The 23443-nt window shown below is 42.8% G+C and overlaps 1 protein-coding gene across 1 annotated transcript; it reads left to right on the forward strand.

Annotated features, from left to right (window-relative positions):
- Positions 1–3828: 3828 nt before the first annotated feature.
- HINT1 (histidine triad nucleotide binding protein 1) lies at positions 3829–7636 on the forward strand. The gene is made up of 3 exons (XM_087816412.1): positions 3829–3972; positions 5927–6031; positions 7316–7636. Exons 1-3 carry the CDS (start codon positions 3862–3864, stop codon positions 7478–7480), a joined length of 381 nt encoding a protein of 126 aa, XP_087672538.1. The 5' UTR covers positions 3829–3861; the 3' UTR covers positions 7481–7636.
- Positions 7637–23443: the final 15807 nt, after the last annotated feature.

A 23443-nucleotide genomic window follows, 5' to 3' on the forward strand; every position in this document is an offset into this window, starting at 1 on the left:
TCCCCAAGGTGCTGTGCGTACATTCTCTCATTCAGTTTCCCCAGAAGGTGAGGCTGAGTTACCCGCTTACGACCACAGAGCTAGTAGCTGGAGGTCTGGGATATAAATCCCTATGCCTGACCTGAAAGCCTGGTTTTACCCTTTACACATCCAGCTTGCTGAACTTGCCTTACTCCTTGGTTTTGCTAGTCAAGAGGTCAGAAACAGTTTATTACTAGCGTCACGATGATAAACAATCATAAAGCATTTCTTTTTATTACATTTTAACTTATCTTGCAAGCATCAGGAAAAATCTCAACCTTTCTCTCATTGCATAATCGTTGTTTGCCTTCTGTATCCCTCACCGCCTTTCAGGTTAGGTTAACTTCTAGGTAAAACTGACTTTTTATTAGAAATGAAAAGATTTTGGACAATGGACCTCCAAGACCCTTTTCCTTCTCTTTAATTTACCTCATTTGAGAGTTACCATGAAAATAGCAAGGCAATTGTTGACTTCGCTTTTCTTTTAATTAAAAATTTGTCAATTACAGTTGACACTCAATATTATTTTATATTAATGTACAGCGTACATTATATAGTTGTACAGAGTAGTGGTTAGACACTTAACATAATTTACCAAGTGATCTCCCCGATATGTCTAGTACCCATGTGGCACCAAACACAGTTATTACAATATTATTGACTATATTCCTATTCCATACTTTACATCCCCATGATAATTTTGAGTCAACTTTGATTTTTGATTAAAATGCATTAATTTGCAGAAGAGTGCTTAAAATAATCAAGCAATTAAGCCAAATATACTGGGTACTTCCTTTTATCCAGGAAACAATAAATTAGATGATCTTGTAGAGTCTTCTGATTGCTAATGAATGATTAAAAGATGTTTATTTTCATTTCCAGTTTAGGATCATAGCCCAATTTTCTGAAAGTTTGTAATTTGTTATAATTTCTGGCTAACTGGGGTCCTGAATTCAGTTGACGAAAACCCCTCATGAGCCAATGTTTGAAAATACAGTTCCCATAGTGCCCAAATCAGTTCAGTCCTGAAGCTTCTCTTCCCTTAGATAAATCTCTGTGGCTCCTTCAGCTTTTCCGCAAATGGGGTGACTATTCTGATTGTTCTGGGAATATGTCCTTGTTTGTTGGCATCTCAAAGTGTGGGGCCAAGAACTGAACAGGAAATTCCAACATGTTCATAATTCATATAAGTCCATGGAGCTATGTGGCCTACGAAATCCTAGGTACTTCTGATATGTTCCTTACACCTGACAAAAGGGACTTTGCAGATGTGATTAAGGATTTTGAGATGAGATGATTATCCTGGATTGCCTGACGGGCCCAAGGTAATCACAAGGATCCTTATAAATAAAAGAAGGAAGCAGAGTTAGGGAGAGGTTTGAAGATGCTCTGCTTCTGCCTTTGAAGATCAAGGAAGGGGCCACAAGCCAAGGAATGCAGGTAGCCTCTAGAAGCTGGACATGGTAAGGAAATCTTTTTCCCCTAGAGCCTCTGGGAAGAATGCAGCCCTGCTGACACCATAATTTTAGCTCAGTGAAATCCAATTTGGACTTCTGACTTCCAGAATCCCATATGCTTATGGCCTTTTCCATCTTCAAAGCCAATAGTACAGCACCTTCAATCTTAGACTCTCACCCCTGCTTCCATGATCATATCTCCTTCTCTGATTCTCACTATCCTGTGTACCTTTTTCACTTATAAGGGCCCCTGTGATTATATTGGCCCCACCTGGAAAATCTAGGAATCTCTGCAACCTCAAGATCCTTAACATAATTACACCAGCAAATCCCCTTTACCCTGTAAAGTAAAAAATACTCATAGGCTCCTGAGATTAAGACATGGTCATCTATATGATAGTAGCTTGGATTAGGATGGTGGAGTAGAGGTGAGAAGTGACTAGATTCATGAAATATGCTGAAATCATAGAATTGTTACGGATGATTTCCAGGCTTTTGGCTTGAGCAATTCAATGAATCGTATTATAGTAGACATGGAATTCTGCAGGAGGCAGCTTTTTGTTTGATTGCTTACTGTGAAACAAACAATTGAACGTAAAAGTAATTTGAAGTGCTTAATAGACATCTAAATGGAGGTGGTGAGTGGGCAGTAATATATACCATAGGCCAATCTGGAATTAAGGGGAGAGGTAGGTTAGATGATAAATACTGGCAAGTCATCGCTCTGTAGATGATAAAGCCTCAGACTTAATGAAAGGTGACCATATTATTTATTATCTAAACCAGTACATATTTTTCTTTTTAATTTTTTGACAATTTCAGACTTAACAGAAAATTTGCAATAATAGATAGAATTTGCATATACCTTTCACTCAGATTCCACAAATGTTAACTTTTTACTACAATTGCTTTATGCTTTTCTATCTATCTATCTATGGATGCGTTTTTAAAAATATCTTTACTGTTTGAGAGTGAGTTACAAACATGATACTCCTATACTCCTAGATACTTTAGTGGGTTGTTTCCTATAAAAAAAGACATTCTCTTACATCAGTGGTTCTCAAAGTACAGTTTCAGGCCCAGCAGCAACTGCATCACTGGGAAACATGTTAATATGTAAGTTATAGAGCCCCACCATAGATCAACTAATTTTGATAATTCTGCTGTGGATAGTGTGAGGAAATTAGCATGACTTCCAAAACTATTATATAATTTACAGGCATTACTTAGATTTCACCAACTGTCATAGTAATGTCTTTTATAGCAAAAGTAACAAATGGGACATTTTTGATGTCAAAGGGGCGCACTATTGGTAATTTTGCCAAGACAAAGTGGTAAAATATAATCATAGAGGGTAGTCTGGGAGGTATAGTTAATTTTTTTACATAAGGACACTTGGAGATTGCCAGCTAGAGAAGAGGGCCAAGAACAGAACCCACTGAGTGGCCTGGAACAGGAGGCTCACTGTGAAGGAGAAACAGCATCCAGAGAGGCTGGAGAGTGGACTATTGCTGAGAAGAGGGAATGGTCAGCAGTGGCCAAGGATGCCAAGAGGTCTAGTATGATGAGAGCTGGAATTACCCATAGGATTTTGTAAGTAGAGGTCCTCAATGATTTCAACAAGAGGGAAATGGGCTCAAAAAAGATGAGAAAGTGGAACAATATATAGAAAACTTTAAAAGGAGCAAAAATGTGGAGGAGGATGTGGGGTTAAGGAAGGTTTAGGTCCTTTAAGGTGGGGCATTTGATATTATGTTGATGACTGCTGGGAAAAATTCTTTGTAGAACAGGCCGGTCATCAGCCCCAGAGCCTGACTGAACTGGTGTGGGTTGTGGCCACGTTCCAGGGATTTTTTTAAAAAGCTCTCCAAGTGATTTTAACGTGCAGTTCAGGTTGACAATCACACTAGAGGGAGAAAAACAAAAAATGATGCAAGGAGGATTATGGGCTGTAGCCAAAGTCTACTGTAGCTGAGAAATGAAAGCGTCACGCTGTCTCACCCAGCAAACGCTGCTTGGATTATCAAATCTTTTCCGTTACAGTATCCAATTTTTCCTACAAGGGTCCATAAAGCAAGCGAAGAACGGCTTATACCAGTAACTTCACTCCCTGAGAGACAAGAAAGGAATAAAGAAAAACGACCTCGGCGCAGCGTCACGGAGCCTGGGACCGAGAACCGCCCTCGGTTCCGCCTCGCCCGGCCGCTCCCCTCGCTCCCACGCGCCCGACGCTCCCGCGGCCCAGGTCGCCAGTGCGCACGCGCAGCAGCAGCTCGGCCGCGAGCAGCGGTCCCGGCGCAGGCTCCGCCGCGCGCCCGCCGCCCGCTCCCCCACCCCTCCTCCGGAGCTTCTCCCCCGGCGGCGCTGCGGAAGCGAGGCGGCGATGGCAGATGAGATCGCCAAGGCTCAGGCCGCTCGGCCTGGTGGCGACACGATCTTCGGGAAGATCATTCGCAAGGAAATCCCAGCCAAAATCATTTTTGAGGATGAGCAGGTAGGCACCGGGCGCCGCCTCGCTCGTGGGCTGAGGCGGGGCGGCCGCTCGTGGACACGCCGGTTTCCCCCGGAGGGAAGAGAAGGGTCGGGCGGCGCCGCAACGGAGGGAAGGGACGGGACCCGGCCGCCGGGCGCGGCCTCTGCCGCGGGCCCCCAGCCAGCGGCCTGCCGGCGCGTGCCGGCGCTCCGGTTACGCGTTATCAGCCCCGGCGCGGGCCAGGCCGCCAGGCTCCCGCGGGGCCCGCCTCGCGGGGTCCGGGCGCGTGTGAAGGGCGCGCCGGGTCCCCGGCTCGGGCGCCCGCCTGCCCCCCCGGCTGCCTCGGACCTCGCCTGTGTCAGGAATCTTACAATCTCGCCGGCGCTCTGCCTGACAGGGAGAAACCCGATCGCGCCCTGACTCGGGCCCAATCTCCGCGATCTCCCGCGCGCAGCCGGCGGGCCCGGCGATCCCCGAGCCTCTGCGCCGCGTGGCGCTGGAGGGCCCTGCCACGCGCCTGGGGGGCTGCGCGGGGGTGGGGGGGGATGCGGCCGCGCGGAGCCCGTTGGTCACCCCCCCCACCCCCACGCACACTCCCGCCGCGGACTTTGAACTCAGTGGGCCTGCTTCGGAGGTTTGCTTTCCTTTGGCCCCTCCCGGGAATAATGGTTCCTTTTATATTTGGCAGGAAGCAATTTTATGCCAAGGGACTAAATGCAGTTTTTGTTGACTTCACCATAGGTGAAATTCAGTTTTAGAAAGGCCGACTTCATGTGACTTTCAGACGTCTTGTGTAAAATATTTAGTGGGCCTTTGTATTTATGGGTTAGGATTTCAGATAAAGCTTGGGAGGAGATCGGCTGATTTACATGGAAAACATTCTGTAAACTCTGTTAAATTAACTTTTAAGAAATATGGACTATAAGAGAAACATTCATTTTATGAACACAAGGAGTGTTTTTAGATTCAAAATGTTAGCTAATATTTAGATTCCTCAAGGTGAACTTTAAAAAATATCTTTGTCACTAGTTAGGGGAAGTTCTTTTGTTCTGGAGAGTGCACACTTTGAAATAGTTTCAGTTGCTTTTTATAAATGATCGTTAAAATATTTACTTTTGAACCACCGTAGTCTCAACAGTGTTAACAGCATGAAGCAATCTAAATGATACAGCATTTTGTACGACATACCCAATAGAATTACTCCTGAGACAGGTAAGCGGGATAGGTTCTAGTAGCTCCCACCTTCAGTAGGGAACAAGAGATACAAAAATATTCTTACTAAAATCATTGAGTAAAATGGGAAGAAATAGGTATTTATCTAATTACAAATATGTAATCACAAAACTGATCACTGCAGTAAAGGAAAAAACCCAGAAATTACACAACCAAGGGCTCCTGACCTAGAGAAGGTGGGGAGGGGACTCAGAGAAGATATCCTTTGGAAACTATATATACTGGAGCTGAGGAATGAATAGCAGTTTAAGTTAGACAAAAGTTGGGGTTGAGGGGAGAGAGGATCATTGCATAGAGAAAACTGCATTTGAAAAAGCCCTGAGGGTAGAGAGAGATGGACAGTGTTACTTGAGCAGGAAGAGTCGTCGTAGGAGGCCAAACTGGAAAGGTAGGAAGACAAGGATTTGTCTACGTATGGATCTCAGTTTAAATGTCCCTACCTCAAAGTGGTTGACCCTGACCACCCAATCTAAATCAGGTTTTCTCTAATAATATATTTCACCCTTTGCTTTCACTTTGTAACATGTAGGATCTTTGGTTAATTACACTTTTGTTTAAAGTCACTCTTCCCATTAGACTGTAAGTTCCATGAAAAGGACCAGGAAAACACATGTATTGGGTACACTACTGAATTCCTAGGATTTACTACAGCGTCTCCCATGGGGTTAGTGTGAAAGAGTAAGTTTAGCTTAGTAGATGATAGAGTAAACTTTGATTTTTTTTGTTTTTCCCTCCTCCTTAGTGTCTTGCTTTCCATGACATTTCCCCTCAAGCACCAACACATTTTCTGGTGATACCTAAGAAGCATATATCCCAGATTTCTGTAGCAGAAGATGACGACGAAAGTGTAAGTAAATTTATTAGCACAATTTTTATTTTCTTTTTAAATTGGGAGACTATCTTAAATTGATGTTACATTTTCATTTTACTAAGGGCATTTAGGAAAACACAGTCATCAGGACTTCAAGACAATGTATAAATAGTTTGGTTTTTAAAAAATGAGATATAATTGACATTATATTAGTTTTAGGTATACAATATAATGATTATATATATATATATATATATATATATATATATATATATATATATAAAATGAAGTGATCACCACAGTAATTCTAGTTAACATACATCATCACAAATTCTTACGTAGAAAGGGTTCCACATAAGGATTAGTTGATAAGACTTATTTTTCCTCAACAAAGAAATAGCATGTCATATAGGAGAGGGTTCATGGACACTTCTTCTATTAATACTGTTAAAGGAAAGAAAAATAATTACTTGGTTTTGCCAGGAGGTACAGGCCTCAATTAAAATTTTTTTTTTTTTTTTTTTAAAATATATCTTTACTGATTTCAGAGAGAGGAAGGGAGAGAGAGAGAGAAACATCAATGATGAGAGTCATTGACTGACTGCCTCTGGCCTCCCATTGGGGATCGAGCCTGCAACCTAGGCATGTGCCCTGACTGGGAATTGAACTGTGATCTCCTGGATCATGCTCAACTGCTGAGCCACGCCCAGCTGGGCTCGCTGTTTAGGGGTGCATTATACTTGCTGCCTCATTGATGGCAGGACTGGTGATACGACAGTTTGGCCAGTGAATGCAAGCAGAAATGATACATGTCTTTTGAGTGGAAACTTTAAGAGCTAGCACCTGGTTTGTCATGTTCTCTCTTCCCTCTGCCATTACGATCATACAGCGACTGCTCCATCTGCCTGGGTTTCAAAGTGAAAAAGATGTAGAAATAGAGCCTGGTCAACCTGTGATGAACATGTAGTGAACACAAGATTTTGGGGTGGTTTGTTACCAAAGTGTAACCAAACCTATTCTGCCCCATAACAAGAAAGCAAGAACACTTAAATACCACTTGCAATTTAATTTAAAAATTGTTTTGAGCAATAGATTTATTTTTCTAATTTTTTGATTGAAATTAGTAATGAATAAATAATCTTACTGGGTTTTTAATTGTAAATTATGTTGTATTAGGATTTTAAGAGTTTCCAAATATTTGTCCAAAAGAATATGTTTAACCTGTCAATTTTAAAATTTAATATTTCACCTTGGTGGTTTATTATTTAATGGCAAGAAGTTGTAAATTGCCTGTGCTAAAGAAACTTTTTTCTTTTCCAGCTTCTTGGACATTTAATGATTGTTGGCAAGAAATGTGCTGCTGATCTGGGCCTGAAGAAGGGTTATCGAATGGTGGTGAATGAAGGCTCAGATGGGGGACAGTCTGTGTATCATGTTCATCTTCATGTTCTCGGAGGTCGGCAGATGAATTGGCCTCCTGGTTAAGCATGATTTAGGGATAATTTTCCCTACTCTCGGCAGTGATCAGTTTTGCAAGTTCTAATGTGCTGAACAATACACTTATTTTTGCCTGTGTATGGAGAAATTGAGGAAATAATATCTAAGACCGTAATAATAAAAGTCATTGCTGCATGTTCTGAATTCTGTATTTGACTTATTCCTTTAAAAATGTATATGTTGGAGAGTACAAAGGTAGTGGTCATAATTTGGGAGTTTTTTTGTTTTTTCTCCCTAACAAGGACTCAACTTACATACATTGTTATAATGGTGTGACTGCTCTTTAAAGTCAAATGACAAGATTTCATAAATTTAGCTTTAGCTTGAAATATACTTTTAGTCCAGGAGAAAATTTTCTAACCCAATTCCCTTTTATTTTCTAAGAACAAAGGAATATGTGATGCGATTGACCCAAAAAGTGAGTTTTGTGTTTCAAAACAGTGTTTTTTTGTCCAGCCCATATGTTTCCTCTGGACTGTTGGGATACTTTGGAAAGGATGAAAGTAGATTTGTCACAGAATTTTGATGACCATGTGAGGCCATACATAGGCATTTCCTTGTTATCTAAACTCTGGCTGAATATGTATTATAAAGACTTGAAAACCTTTTAGAATTAACTTCAAATTGAAAACACAGTTTTGAACGTGTATGTACATACTAGCAAAAATGTTTAAGTTGTGCATGAATCTGGCTGTGGAATTGAGGAGGGAATCTCAGAGTCTGAGTTCTTGTGTAGACTGACAACCAAATTTTATTTTTAGTCTTGCCATGTACCCTAGCCTTTCTGAAGGCCACTTTAGTAGGGTTTGACACATTTAACTGAAAATTGTTTTTCTTCTTAATCTTTAATTTTGTTAGTGATTTTAAAATAATTGGGGGGGGGCATTAGGGAAATTGGCCATTTATTGTCTTACAAATATTTTCCCCCCCAATTATTTTTTACTTTGTGGTATTTAAAATATTTGTACAGTTTGTATATCAATTTTTATTTCATACTTTAAAAAGCCTTTCCCACCCCCAAAGGATTTAAAAAAACTGTTATTTTTCTCCCTAATACTTTTATGGCTTTATTTACTTTTATGACTTTTTTTACGTGGGGGAAGGTCTGAGGAAGAGTTTTGGAGGGGTTTGTGTCACTGTAAAGAATGTAATGAGAGAAACGTTTGTATTACGTGTAAGAGGGTTGAATCGACTTTCTTTAGGCATATTTCCCACTAATTTCATCAAATCAGTGCTAATAAATTAGGTAGACAACTGCTAATTTGCCTTGCTGCCTGTGTCTGTGACTTTCTCCCTAGAATGGTTCTGAGATAAAATTTTCAGTGTGTGAAGGGGGTGGGGTTTCCACACAGCACCACATTATTTACCAGGCGCGAGCTGGCTGTCCTATAGTTCAACTCAGAGGTGGCACCAGATTCCATGAGTTAAGGGCTCAGTCCTGTAAGACTTCCTGCTCCCCATGCCAGATACAAGTCCAGGTTGTTACCAGTGCTTTTGAACAACCAGCTACAAGTCTGGTTCCTAAGACCCCCTTCTCACATTCATTAATTTTCTAGAGCAGGCACGTGCTCTCCCTCCCAGGAGCACAGCCGCCCCTTTGCCTTCCCCACCCCCCACAGGCACTCATCTAAGGGACCCCATGAGACCTGCAACCAGGGGGCAACGGGCAGTGGCAGCTAGTCCCTGGCTAAACCCCCGAACCTGTCTCCAAGGTCCCCTTTTCTCTGACTCTCCAGAGAGCTAACAGCAGCCTTACCTTGGCTCACTTTCCCATACATTTCTAGAGAGCCAAAGCAACCCTGCCTAGGCTCTCTCCTATTGCTGGTTCTGTCCTAAGCCCTTCCTTGTTTCATTGTCCCCAGCTATAATGAACATACTCTTAAAATTTTTTAAAAGTGCTAGAGTAGCTCACAAAACAGTTCTTCCCATCTGAAAGTGGTAAGAAAAATGCCAAAAAAGTTATATGCCAGAATTATGTTGCTTTTTGAAGGCGCTTTTCCAGTGGTCCCACAACATATATCACTGTCCAACTCAAGCTATAGGAAGCTGGGTACCTTGCCACCCAGAAGGGAATGAAAGTGGAGTAGATATTGAGAGACAAGTTGCAGTCTCGGCTCCATCGTGGCTAGGTGGTGGTCACGAGTCTGGAAAAGCAGCCAGGCATTCTTGGACTTGACCCAAGTGCTGAAAAAGACTGCTCCAAGTAGCCATAATGTGGCTGTATTCTCTCCAGCACTGACTCAATACTAGGAGGTATTTCACTGACCACTATTTTTTGTGAATAATAGTAGTGAATGCAACTTTAGTTCCAAGTAGAGCTCCTTCCTTACTGCACTCTTCTGGTGCCGTACCATACTGATTACAATATACTTCTTTTTCTGCACATTATGACTTACAAATAATAAATGACTAAATTTTAAAGAGCTCTTTTCTCATGGCATGGGTTTTAGTTAAAGAGAACAAAAAAGTGGTTAAGCCTTTCTCGAATATGTACTGAAGTATGCCAACAGTGGCTATCAGTACTCTGCATATTGATCAGTCCCTTCATTTATCTGTAAAGCAAACTAGGAGAGCACCAGCTGATCATAGTAATTGCTTCTTGAATTGCTTTCTATGATATACAGGATTATTTAATAAAGAGATTTTTGCCTATAATAGCTCATTAAGTTTTCTTCCTGAGTGTATTTATTATAATTATAGTTGATTCTATAAGCTTCTCAGAAATAGTGTAGCTTTTGTTTGTTTAGAGTAAATGCTGATGTTTCCACAGCTGGTTTCTTCTCTTTGTTTCATACTAAAGATTGTTTTTTGCACTCATCCTAGAAAAAATGCAGTTCATTTAACATGGATTCATTGTATTTTGTTTGAAAATGACCTGAAACCTTTGGTGGTTACTCTTTAAACAGTAAAGATTATTGATTTATAATTTTGAGTAAAATCCACCTTTTGAAATTGTACAGCTCAAAACATTTTGACAAATGTACATAGTCATGTATCTAACACAACAATCAAAATATGCAATATTTTAGTCATTCCAAAAGGACTTGTTAAAAGGTCATTTTATAATCCATGCAAGAGATGGTAGTAGCTTGGACCAGTATGAGTGATGGAGCTGATGAGAAGTGATCAGATTCAGCATGTATTTGGGGTAAAGCTGGCAGGATTTGCCACTGGGTAAAACATGGGAGTAAGAGAGGAGTCAAGAATTTATTTCCCAAGATTCCGTGGACTGACGGGGCAGCCTCTGCTGCTTGTGCCTGAGCCTCGTCATGCTGCTGTGTTCTGCTGAAGGTTGGAGGGTCCAGGAGGACCCCACTCAGGTGTCTTGTGGTTGGCACTGGCCATCAGCTGGGGTCCCTTATTCTCCTTTGGCTAGACCATCTTACATGGTGGCCACACAGTAATAAACAATCCCAAACTTAGTTTTAAACAATGACAATGTGCTTTTTCTTATGCTCTTGTGTGTGTGCTGGGCAGTTCTGCTTATCTCGCCTGGACTCACTCATGTAGGTTGGATGAAATGGATTCAGCTGGGACGGGCTGGCCTCTTTCCATGTTGTCTTTAACCCCAAGCTTCTTCATAATTTAATGTTCTCATGGCAACATTTCGAGAGGGTAATGCAGATATTGCAAGGCCCCTGTAGGCTTAGGCTTCAGAACTCAACTAACATCACTTCCACCACATGCTGTTGGTCAAAGCAAGTTAAAAGGCTGGTTTAGATTCAAGGGTTTGGAGAAACAGACTTCACTTATGCATGGGCGAAGCAGAAAAGTCACACTGCGAAGGGGCATGCATACTAGAATGGGAGGAAGATATAGCTATTAAACAGTTTACTCCACCACCGTTAAGTTAATTCAGCTACTTTCTCTCCTGCCATTTAAGACTAGCTGCTTCTGTACCTCTGTGTGACTTTCACTTCCTCAGAGAAAACAAGGACTCCTAAGGCATAAACTTGGGGCCAGATCACCTCATAAACTGCAGAACAGGCTATAAATGGCTGATCAGTTTTCACTGTGGTGAGGCAATCTGGTATCTGTGGTAGCCAATGTGTAAAGAACTCATAGGCTCTTACAGAAAGGACAGTGGGTGGGGCAGGTCCTCTGAAGCGTTACACAGGCACCTTGCTTGACTGGTACAGCACACCTGAAAAAAGTTGTAGTGTGTATAAATATCAGCCTATAATTAAGTATGCAAGAAATATGCCTCTTTTGGATTTTCTATAACAACTTATTTTCTGTTATGGGTCTCTGATCCATCAAGGTGAAGATTCTTAATTTTAGTCAGTTTAGAGTTTCCCCCTTATCCCTGGGGTTGCACCTCATTTTTGGAAAGTCTCATATAGTATCATGGCGTCAGGAGGGGCCATCTAGGCTTGTCGTTGGGTGTCTACCTGGGACTTCTGTTATCTCATTTCATCTATATTCATTGATCCCTGTAGGCTGACATTTTGTAGTGATAATGACCATGATTATGATAGTAATTATGAAGAGCAATAGCTATTTATTTAGAACCCGCTGTGAGACAGGCACTGTGCTCTGTGTATTAAATATAGTATTACTAAAAGCCAAACAGCCCTGTATACATCGGTTACAACCTGTGGTCTTTGCCCAGAGCATTATGTGTGTAACAGACACTCGTAATTATTGATAGTCAGCGTTTGAACCCACTTGGTATTTGAGGGATGCCTTGCCTCTCTCAAGAGAAGTTAAAATGAACAGACACCTAATATTCTAGCTCCTCTGCCAGCTGGGATGTAGGCCCTTGTTTTAGACTCTGCCAATCAGATGCACTCATCTGGGATTTTGAATTTGAAACTAATGACACAAAGAAACAAGGACAGCGGAGATTTCTTTTCTGGTGTCAGTGGCGGCGGCAGCCAGTTGGCAGGCACAACAGTGTCTGTGTTGCCAGGCGTCGGGCCCGTATTGAATGGCAGGGATGACCACAGAGCAGGCTGCGCTTTCTGTGCTCAGTGGCAGTGAGAGCCGTGCCCCAGCAGACAGCTCTCCGGCTCTGCTTTCGGCTGGCTAGTATCTGCATAACTTTTTGTTCTTGCCCATTTTCTTAGTTACTCTATGAGCCACCCATTAAATATTGTTTCAAGAGATTAACTGCCGGAGAAACTTTTTACCAGGAATGGTCGTAGGCAGTAGATCCTCAGGGAAAGGTGGTGGTGGTGGTGATGGTGATGGTGGGCAGGGGGGCTGGAACGCTGAGATTAGTTATTTGGCCTGGTTGGGGAAAAAGGCAAAGAGAATCCAGCTAAAGTCCAGGAAATGGATTTTCACAGCCCATGGTAAACAGTAGCAAACAGCTAAATTATTCCATGGATCACATGTACTGATAGGATAACTGAAGTCAAGCCTTTGGGCTTCCAAGTGCTGCCACCATAGGTGTATGAAGAGTGGGCGGAACTCGAGGGCTATGGAGGTATTGTCATTGCTTCTAATGTTGCTGAACATCCTAAAGAACAGCAAGCTAAGATTTCTAAATTATTAGTTTAAGTTATCAATTGAAACTTAAGTGCTCTCCATGATTATGCTATAAAAATTAATGAGATTTTTTAAAAGACATAAGCTCTTGCAGCTGATGAATTCAAACATTTGTGAGTCTAACACGACACCTGACCCTCATTGTTGCCCAGTTTTATTAGTTCAGTTCATAGCCTGTCTGGTCTGTTATGAGAGTGAGGACGTTGATCAGGAAAGAGTGGTATCTGAATATTTGGATTCAGCTGTATTGGAGAATTTGGCTGACTCAGACCACCCCAAATTCCCAACCTACTGAGCCCCCCTTGTCAGCTGAAGCAGCCTCTCTGGGTTCTCGATTGCTTGAAGACCCTTTCTCAATCATTCCTCATGTACTGCAGTTATTTTTGGGCCTCACTCTTTCAAAAGAAAAGGGAATTCTCTCGTGCCCAGCCCTCTCCCTTCCATGCACCTCTTGCATTCTTTTCTCTTCAATAATATTTCAGAATATGCCAGGAGATCCCAAACAGTATATTAGGACCATCCTCGCAAATGTAAAAAGAAAAGTTACCAGGCAAAGTGAGCACTTTCTACTACTGACAGGATAGAGAAAGGCTGGAAACATCCAAGAGTTGATGAGCTAAAAGTAAATAAAAAAAATTAAAAAGTAGAGGCTAAAATCAAATGCAAAGAGAACCAATGAAGACAAGCATGTATAAATATTAAAAACATAAACACAGGGGCTTGTATACACGGAACAGACTGACAGATCTAAGAGGGGAGGGGGGTTACTGGATAAAAGAAGGTGAAGAGATTAGCCCGAGAACATGCACCCATAGCCTGTGGACACAGACGGCAGTGTGGTTAAGGCTGGGGGGTTAATATGGGACATCTGTAATAGTTTCAACAATTAAAAAAAAACTATGAACACAAAGAAAGTAGAATTCAAGTTACTTTTGAACATAGCACATGGACTCTATATCCTTCATAGGGTAAATTCCAAGGACAAGGGTAACTGCAAAGAAATACTGAACATTATCTCATGGGCTTGTTGGGGTTATAATTGTTTAACTTTTTAAAAAATTGTCGACATTATTACAGATGTACCCCATTTCTCCCCCTTCCCCCCCTCCATCCAGCCCCCGTAACTGTTTGTGTGTGTTATTGTAGGATAGAGCAAATGAATAGATATTGATATGAATGGCAATCTACATTTTCACTGTGGGGAAAGGAGGTAAAGACAGGGAACAGGGAAGGATGACGGAGAACCCCATGAAGCTGGGAATGACCAGTATACACTGAGAGTAAAAAGTTCTAGCTTTGTCCACTGTAAACACTACAGAACACTCAGCTTTGGTTTTTAAATACCATCCTCAACTAAAAGGCTCCTTGAAGAAGTGGCTGATTCCAGGTGTGGGCCTGGAAATAGAAGGTGAGCATGGAGTGCCTTGTTGTGCCCATAAGGCAGGCAGTGGGAGTGCTCAAAGACTGATGAGGTCATGTCAAAAGGACACAGGAATTGGACTGAAGAGGCTCCATGTGGCCAAATTGAGCAGCTCCTGAAAATAAAACAGCCTACAGACCATCACTAGCTATAAGACTGATAAGAATCTTACACTTGAGAGCAACAATTTCTCCTTTTAAAACTGTATTTTTGTCATCATTTTAGACACTTATATTTGGCCACATAGTATAGGAGTGCATTAGGCTTTTGCTAGATTGCATTTTGTTATTCAACAGAACTTTTTAAAGGAACATATTTTTGTTATTAAAGAAAATAAATTAGCTTCCACTTCAAGGAGTCTTTCTCCAGAGAAATTTTGTTAATGCTGTGAATTTTATTTTTTATATCTGCTATAATAAAAGGAACTGCACTGATTTTCCTTCCCGAGGTTTAGAAAATGTCTCTTTCAATTATTTGTTTGCTATTAACTACTGTTAGGCAGAAGATGAATGAATGAATTCTCTTCCTGTTGGAAATAACTGAGCAAGTTCTGTATGTAGTACAGTTGACCCTTGAACAATGTAGGGGTGGGGGTGGAGGTGTTAGGGGCACCCCATCCCAGTCAAAAATCTGTGTATAAGTTTTGACTTCTCCAAAACTTAACTACTAATAGCCTACTGTTGACTAGAGGCCTTACCAATAACATAGACAGTCATTTAACATATATTTTGTATGTTATATGTATCATATACTGTATTCTTTCAATGAAGTAAGCCAGAGAAAGGAAAATATTAAGAAATCATAAGAAAAATATATTTGCAGAGCTTATTGGAAAAAAAAAAGCATATAATAAGTAGACCTGCACCATTCCAACTCGTGTCGTTCAGGGCTCAATTGTATAAGTTTTGCAATTTATATTACCACCATTCATTCTATAAATGAGTTCAGGGAAAGAAGATGGGTATCAGTATGCTCATGTTTGCTAAATGAGAATATAATCCTTCTAAAGATCAAGGCATTGTGTGTCTTCAAGACTTAGCTATTTGAGGTGGTTAGGGTTCTATAATAGTTTTTGCTATTTACTCTTTTGAAATCCTAGGGAATAGCATTGCTCTTAGAAAAATATGAATTACCTGCATTGAGGTCTCCAAGAAGGCCCCCAACAAATAGCACCCCTCTTCTTTGCCTGAATTTTGGACAAATGGAGAAAACAAGGAGTAAATATAGAGGCCAACATTTTGATTATATCTTTGTAATTGGTAGAGAGGAGGTTGGAGGATGTGGCCTAGGTCTGCAGCCATGTGCTCTTGCTATCATCAAGCCAGAATGAAAGAGATTTAACCAAGGAGAGGTGAACAGACTGGGAGGAGTAGAGGATATGAGCTTCTTGCAGGTAGCTGGCTTGTAAGAGAAAAAACAGCTAAACTGAAAATCCGCATTAGTGGTTATTCTTCATAGATTTACCAATCAGATAAACCATTCCACCTATCTTGGGATGGAGTGAGAGAAGGGGAAGATTGTACTTAGGAAAAGCCCTCCTCCTGGAAGCCAAGAGTAGAAGAAAGGAATTCCATTCCTACACCCCCAGCTTTTTGTTCTTTTAATCCATTGATTTAGCTACTAAGCCTGTGGTCAGCCACCAGCTACTCTCAGTTTTGTTCCCACTTCATGAAACTGCTCCTCTCAAACCAAATACTTCTCTTTTAGGCATCAATCAACAATGGATTGTTGGTGGGAGTTTAGATTTTGGCCCCAGTAGGCTAGGAAATGGGTGAGAAAATACACTTATTGATCAGCACTAAAGTTATTCCATTTCAAAGGCTGAGAATTCCCTATTTTTCATATCAAACTATGACCACTCACATTTCCCAATATAGTATAGCAGAGGTTCTGCATGAGACTGAATGAAAATATTATGATGCCTTAATAGTAAAAATTCTGAAAATATGAACTGCATCAAATGTAAGTATAAATATTTCTCATTACCGAATTTCAAGGAGAAGTGACTATCTAAAGATGAAGTCTTTTTGTAAATTTGAGCCCTGAGACGATTAGGTACAAAGGAATTAAAATCTAAAAGCCAAAGTTTCTTGCTCGTGAGTTAAAATCTCAAATTCTTTAAGTCCAAGACCCATCCTCACGTTTCTTTTCCTACTTGGTTTTAGCCAGGGACTAGACGCTTGAGCGGACTCGGGCTCCTCTGTAGCCATGGTTTCAGGTGGCTTTGCCGGAAAAAGTGTGCTCTTCAGAACTTCATAAATCATACCTGTTCGGAGCCAAGTTTCTCCTGGGTCTCCCGTTTGTTGAAAAAGTTCCAAGTGCTCATTGGCACAAATTTAGAAGAGAGAGGTCTGCAGAGCCGTGCTCGCCCGGACGTGGCCGACAGCGCCGCCTGGCGGCCGCCGCTCCTGCGAAGCCTAAGGCGGCGGGGAAGCTCTGCGGGCGCCGGCGCGTGCAGCGCAGCGGCGCGGAATGGGAGGCGCGCCCCCGCCCCTCTGTGAGCGAGCGGGGGCGGGCCCAGGCTGCGGGAAAGCACCTCGGGGTGTGGACCCCGACGCAGAGTCCCCCGGCCGACTGGCATGTCCCTGTGCCGCAGGAAGGAAAGACGAGGGCCAAGCTTTCCTGCACGCCTCCCCTGGGCTGTTGCACGACCCTGAGGACTCTGAGTGGCCCAAACATTCTAGTAGGTACCTGGGAGCTTCTGCCTGGCTGGGAACACGGACACCGAGGTCTCCAGCGCTACTTGCACAACCCTCACCTACGTTCAGGGCGCCCCACGGCTGCCACGCTCTGGAAGACAATTTTGCGAACGGCACAGCTTCCAGGAAGCCAAGCGCCACTGCAGACTGCTGTGAACTGCAGGCTGGGCTGTCTCATGCTGCCCCCCAAGCACCCTGTCCCTGCCAGACACACATGGAGTTTAGGAAAGATAGTGAAAATTTGGGACAAATTACGGAACGGAATGTTGAATGTGGCAGCAGCTGCAATTGACACTAGGAACCAGGGCCATTTGCTTTAGGTGGAGACAAGAGACAGTGATCCCCCGAGGAGCCGGGGTAGCACTTCCTCTTTCAGGCAGACTACCTTTGGTGAGAGGGGACCTTGGAGAAAAGTGAAATGTGCTGTATAATGAAGACGGACACCAAAATCCCAGGGAGTCAAGAGCCTATTTCAGCCCTGGAGTGACCAAAAGACACCTGCCCTGCCCCACTTGTGTGGCAAGGTGCTACTTTATAAATGGTACACATTTTTTATTAGACCGCAACCCTGCCACCCCTGCACACAACCCATCCCAGCTATGCGCATTCGCATCACAAAGCAAGAGGCTAAGGGTTTTCTACCATCAGGATGGGCGAGGCCTGCAGACCCAAGGCCCAAGTTGTCAGTCACAAGTACAACTTCTCTTCCAAAAGAGCAACAATATGAACTTTTGAGCACTGCCGATCCGAACTCACTCAAGCATCTGGCCTGGCTTATCAAACAATTATTCTGAGTTTCTTTCCCACATTGAGCCATTCAAGAGCGCCACCCAGGAATGTTTTCCAACTCCCACGAGACAATCAAGGAGAAAAGGACTCAGCCCAGGGCCAAGCCTACTGACCCCTTCCCATCACTGGAGCGAACTGCAGGTAGAACTGCCTGTGGGTGGAATTCCCTTGCCCTGAGGACCTCAATCCTTGAGGACCCTACCTCACTTTATCCAAGAATCTCACAGATGTTATAAAATCTTCAGTGGGAATTTAAAATAAAAAGAAAGAAAAAAGAAAGAAAGAAAAGAGATGTTTCCACTGCAAGAGTCGGAAATGGAGGAAAGCCAGACCCCCCACTCTGCTTCATTTTCAGGGTACTCAGGAGATGGGGCGTGGGTGAGCCTTGGGGAAGAGAGCTCCAAGCATGAGAGAACTCGCTGTCAAGAAAATCCACACTCTGCCTGGCCAGGCATGGCTCAGAGGCTGAGCACCAACCTAGGATCCAGGAGATCACGGTTCAATTCTCGGTCAGGGCACATGCCCAGGTTGCAGGTCTCGATCTCCAGTCAGGGGCGTGCAGGAGGCAGCCGATCAATGACAGCTCTCTCATCATTGATGTTTTTATCTCTCTCTCCCTCTCCCTTCCTCTCTCTGAAATCAATAAAGACATATTAAAAAAAAAGAAAATCCACACTCAATCACTCATCACTTCTCAAAACAACCCTGCAGATCAGCTCTTTCTCCTTTACCTCTGTATTAGTCTGAGTTCTCCAGAGGGACAGAGCCAGTAGAAAAAAGTATAGGTAGATAGATACAGAAATGTAAGAGGAGATTTATTACAGGAATGGACTCACCGGGGTAGGGAGGCCGAGAAGCCCCACGATCTGCCACCGGCAAGCTAGAGAACCAGGAAAGCGGTTGTGTAATTCAGTACAATGTGAAGGCCTGAGAGCCAGGGCTGCTGCTGTGAGTCCCAGAGTCTGAAGGCTGGAGAACCAGGAGCTCCGATGTCTGAAATTCAAAGAAAGGCAAGAGAAGGTGGACACCCGAGCTCCGGAAAAGAGAATTTTCCCTTCCTCCTTTTTGTTATAATTGGACCCTCAAAAGGAACTGGATGATACCCATCCACATTGGTGAGGGTAGGTCCTCTTTACTCAGTCTACTGATTCAAATGCTAACCTCTTCCAGCAGCAGCCTCGTGTATGCACCCAGAAATAATGTTTTACCAGCTATTTGGGCTTCCCTTAGCTCTGCCAAGTTGACACAAACATTAACTATCACAGCCCCCTCGGGAGAAACACTCCTTGGCTGTAATTCCCCAACTTTGACGTTTCTAAGTTACTGCTCATGGTCAGTTAGTCCCCACTTATTTGTCTCATCCCTCACAAGCACCGGTTTTGGAGCTAACCTAATTTTAATCCTGAGGACACCTGGGCCACAGGCTGCTGACAAAAGCTTAACAACCGGCTGGGGGTTGTTGGCGTGGAGCCCTTGTTTGTAGCATTTGCTGATTTTCGTCCAACTGAACGAAAATACTGCTGATTTCAAGCGTCCAACTGAACGTAGGTTTTTGAGAGGTGATGTGCAGCACAGTATTACATAATGTTTCCACCACGGAAGTACAGTAGACTTAAACAATCTCAAGAATACAGATAATTGCAAATTATAATAAAATAATTAGGAAGTGATGACATAATTTTAAAAAACCTTCTTATTTTGAAACAATTATAAACTCACAAAAAGTTGCAAAATAGCACAAGAAGGTTCTGTGCACCCATCACCCCGTGACCCCAATGGTAATACCTTACCTACTTATCATATGCTGTGAAAGCCAGGAAACTGAGATTGTATTGCCTTTACTTCTAAAAACATTTTTTTTCACTTGTAATTGTGGTGAAGTACATTAACATGGCATACAATTTATCATCTCAACCATTTTAAATGGTTGCAGTTCAGTATTGTTAACTATATTCACACTGTTGTGTAACCAACTCCTAGGATTTTTTCCTTACAAAACTGAAACTATACCTACTGAACTGCCCATTCTCCTGCCGCCAACCCATGTTTTGTGTCTGAGTTTGACTAGATACCTCATGTAAATGAAATCATACAGTATTTGTTTCTTTGTGTCTGACATATTTCACTTAGCGTAATTTCCTCAAGGCTTATTTGTGTTGTAGCAGGTATCAGGGCACGTCTCTCTTGTTACCTTGGAGACTTTCCAGGGGCATAAGCTGCCGTCTTTCCGCTGTCTATAGCGATTTCCCCCTTCTAGCTTTTGCCAACCTCTGCAGGGAGGGAGTCACCCTTGAGGCTTTGTGGACTACTTGAGTTTCCCTAAATGCCAACAGGCTAGGGAGTTTCTGCTTCCACTGTGGACTGGGAACGCGGCCCTCCCTTAGAAAATAATAATGATATTGCTCAAGTAAGCAAAGAGGGCCTTATTTCATTCATGGTTGGTAGTGGAGTGTTAATTTTTCAGAGGTGTATTTTTTTTTTTTCAAGTGCAGAACACAATGAGAAGTTCTGGTCGGCAACTTACATAGTACAATTATACTTTTGGTGAGTGCTATTCTGAAATGTCAGTCATGCACTTTGGGGACTCATTAAATTTCATTTAGGCAACAGGTTTAAAAATTCATAGATCTGATAGGAAGTTGTAATTAACCTCTATTTTTCTGCAGGGAAGCTAAGAAATGTAGCATCTTATGAGGCATAAGTGAGAGACTAAATGGAGGGGAAAACCTTGGGATCGCAGCAGTGCAGGGCCAGATGGCCAGCCTGCATGACCCAGGATGTCAGGGAGACAAGCTGCACAGCCCAAGCCCTAGCACGAGGCTCACTGGAGGCCGCACATCCAGCCAGCTGGCCACGTTCACTTCTCCCTCCTTTTCTTAGGGGCCAAGTGGCAGTTTGGGGACAAGAGGACATCACTCACCCCCTATGTGTGGGTACCTTTGCCAATCATTTTAGTAAGATTTACAAGTGCACGTTCCTGTGCTTCTCTTGCTGGGTACAGAAAGTGTATCACCCAGTGATATTTGACCATTTATTTAATGAATAAATTTATCTTGCACTTCCTACCTCTTTAGTCTACCAGTCAATGTGTTGCTTCTCCTTAGGGAATATACGGCCTCCTCTTCGATAAGCACTGATCGGCTCTTGGGCGGGAAGTCATACATTCTAGATTAGTTAGGCATATTAAAAAAACATCTCAGAGATGAATTTTAGCGAGAAGTACAGGTTTAAATTCTTTTTTTTCCAGAAGTACTGACTCAGTAAATTGAGAGAACAAACTACTGGTAGCTCAGTATACGGCAGTCAACAATTCTAATTAGACTGCATTTAGGTCAGTTTTATTTATTTATTTTTTTAATCCTCACCGAGGATATTTTTTCCATTGCTTTTCACAGAGAGTGGAAGGAGGGAGGAGAGAGACATCGATGTGAGAGAGACACATCAATTGGCTGCCTCCTGCATGCGCCCTGACCCTGGCTGGGGATCGAGCCTGCAACTGAGGTTCGTGCTCTTGTCCAGAATTGAACCTGGGACCCCTCAGTCCATGGGCTGACGCTCTAACCACTGAGAAAACTGGCTAGGGCTAGGTTAGTTGTGGGTGTTTTTTTAAAAAAATGTTTTTTAATATATCTTTATTGATTTCAGAGAGAGAGAGGGAGAGATAGAAACATCAATGATGAGAGAGAGTCATTGATCGGCTGCCTCCTACACGCCCCCTATGGGGGATTGAGCCCACAACCCGGGCATGTGCCTTGACCAGGAATCGAACCTTGATCTCCTGGATCATAGGTGGGTGCTCAACCACTGAGCCACGCCAGCTGAGCTTGTCAGTTTCGATGAAAAAAAAAAGCTCCTATGTTTTGGTTACGGAAACCAGGCTTCCTATTTATTATTCAGTGCTTATCTGGGAATGCAAGGCTTTTAGGAATCTTAGTCTTTTCTTAGATTGACAGAAAGAGCCCCTCCTTGACTACACTTAGTCAGGCTCACTGGAAATTTCTTCTCAACTAGGTCCTGACTTTAGCAAGAATCCTGTTAAGTCTGAGTTTAGCAAGAATCTCCCTCTATCCGTCTGTTCACTTTCAGTATTTGAGTGAATTCTGCTCAGTCTCCACTATCCCCTGGGTGACATCTGACCACCCTCCCCTGCCTTCGGTAAAAGTCCTGTTAGGTCCCTTTAGCCAGAATACCCTCTTACCCCTGATGTTTCTTCTTGAAGGAATTTTCTAATCACTGACAGCCCTTCCCCTCCCGCGCAACACAGGCATACTCACTGGCATGGCTATAAATTCCCACTTTTTCCTACTGTACTCAGTTGAGCCCAATCTCTCTCCTTAACTACAAAAACCCATTGTTGTAACCCTCCTTATCAGACATATGTGCAAGTACTTTTCCCCATTCTGTGTGTAGTATTTTCACTCCAACATTGCATTTTTGACAGTCTTTTAATTATTGTGAATCTGATAGGCAGAAAAGTTGTCTCATTGCCTGATTTGTATTGTATTTCCCCCAGGTTGAACACATTTTTATGTACTATTAGCTATTATTGGTGCTTCTAATGTATGTTGCCTGGTTCTATGTTTTGCCAAGCTTTGTTTGTTTGTTCCTTTAGTTTAAAAAAGTCTAGCTAACAAACACTTGAATAAAATATTCTGTCCTGGCCTCCTTTCTGGCTGATATATCTTTTAAGGACCTGGAAGGCTAGGCTTGCGTTTTTCAGGCCCTAAGGGGATTTCCCTAGAACGCAGCACTGCAGGGAGAGCTGGCCCCCGGCCCAGCTCCCTGTCCATGGGCCACCACCTCCTTTTCTTTTTCTCCCTGAGGCAGTGCCCAGGGTGCCCATACCCTGGGTCTCACAACCACATTCCTCCAATCTCTCCACAAAGGACTCCTGAGTCCCCAGCCCTGGTGGCCCAGGGGGCCCAAGTACCAGTAGAATGGGGGCGATTCTGGGTGGGTGCGTCCTCGCGGCCCTGCAGCCTCCTTGCTCCATGCCCCATGCAGAGGGGTGAGCCAAGTGAAGGTTTAGAGCCAGCATAGGGGCCCATCTTGCAGAGGGTTCTAATGATTAACAGCTTTGTAACAAAAATTGCTATACTCAGAATAAATGCTATCAGTGGCAACTTTAAAATGGGAAAACCCATCCCAATTTCCAAACAATTAACTTGCAAATAAACTTTTGTAACCCACTTATAAGTTTGGAACCCAGTTCTGTCAAGTCCAGGTTAATTTGGTCCTGGTCCTTGCATTTGGTAATTCCTGGTTGTGACTGTCAACTGTCAGATGAGCAGGGTCAGCCTGAAGCTGGGAATTTAATTTTTGAAAGTACAAACTATAAAATATCTTGATCTTGAGGAGCTTGCTGGGAAAATCAACCTAAATTTTGAATGCAGCTTTCAAATACAACTCACCACAAGATTGAAGGCTACAAATCGAAATGATGGTCATTGTTAGCCCCAAAGCAACCCCAAACCAAACCAAACCAAAACAACAAAACAAAAACACAAACAAACAAAAACCTGGCAGAAAATGGATTCCTTCACAAGACCA

The sequence above is a fragment of the Miniopterus natalensis genome, chromosome 4, assembly GCF_054644295.1.
Source record: "Miniopterus natalensis isolate mMinNat1 chromosome 4, mMinNat1.hap1, whole genome shotgun sequence".
Lineage (NCBI taxonomy): Eukaryota > Metazoa > Chordata > Mammalia > Chiroptera > Miniopteridae > Miniopterus > Miniopterus natalensis.

What these genes read in the sequence shown, in the direction of transcription:
- HINT1 (XM_087816412.1), top strand. Translation starts at nt 3,862, where the DNA reads ATGGCAGATGAGATCGCCAAGGCTCAGGCCGCTCGGCCTGGTGGCGAC. An exon ending in TCATTTTTGAGGATGAGCAG is followed by an intron (nt 3,973 to 5,926) that starts GTAGGCACCGGG and finishes CCTCCTCCTTAG; the next exon opens with TGTCTTGCTTTCCATGACAT. An exon ending in CAGAAGATGACGACGAAAGT is followed by an intron (nt 6,032 to 7,315) that starts GTAAGTAAATTT and finishes TTTCTTTTCCAG; the next exon opens with CTTCTTGGACATTTAATGAT.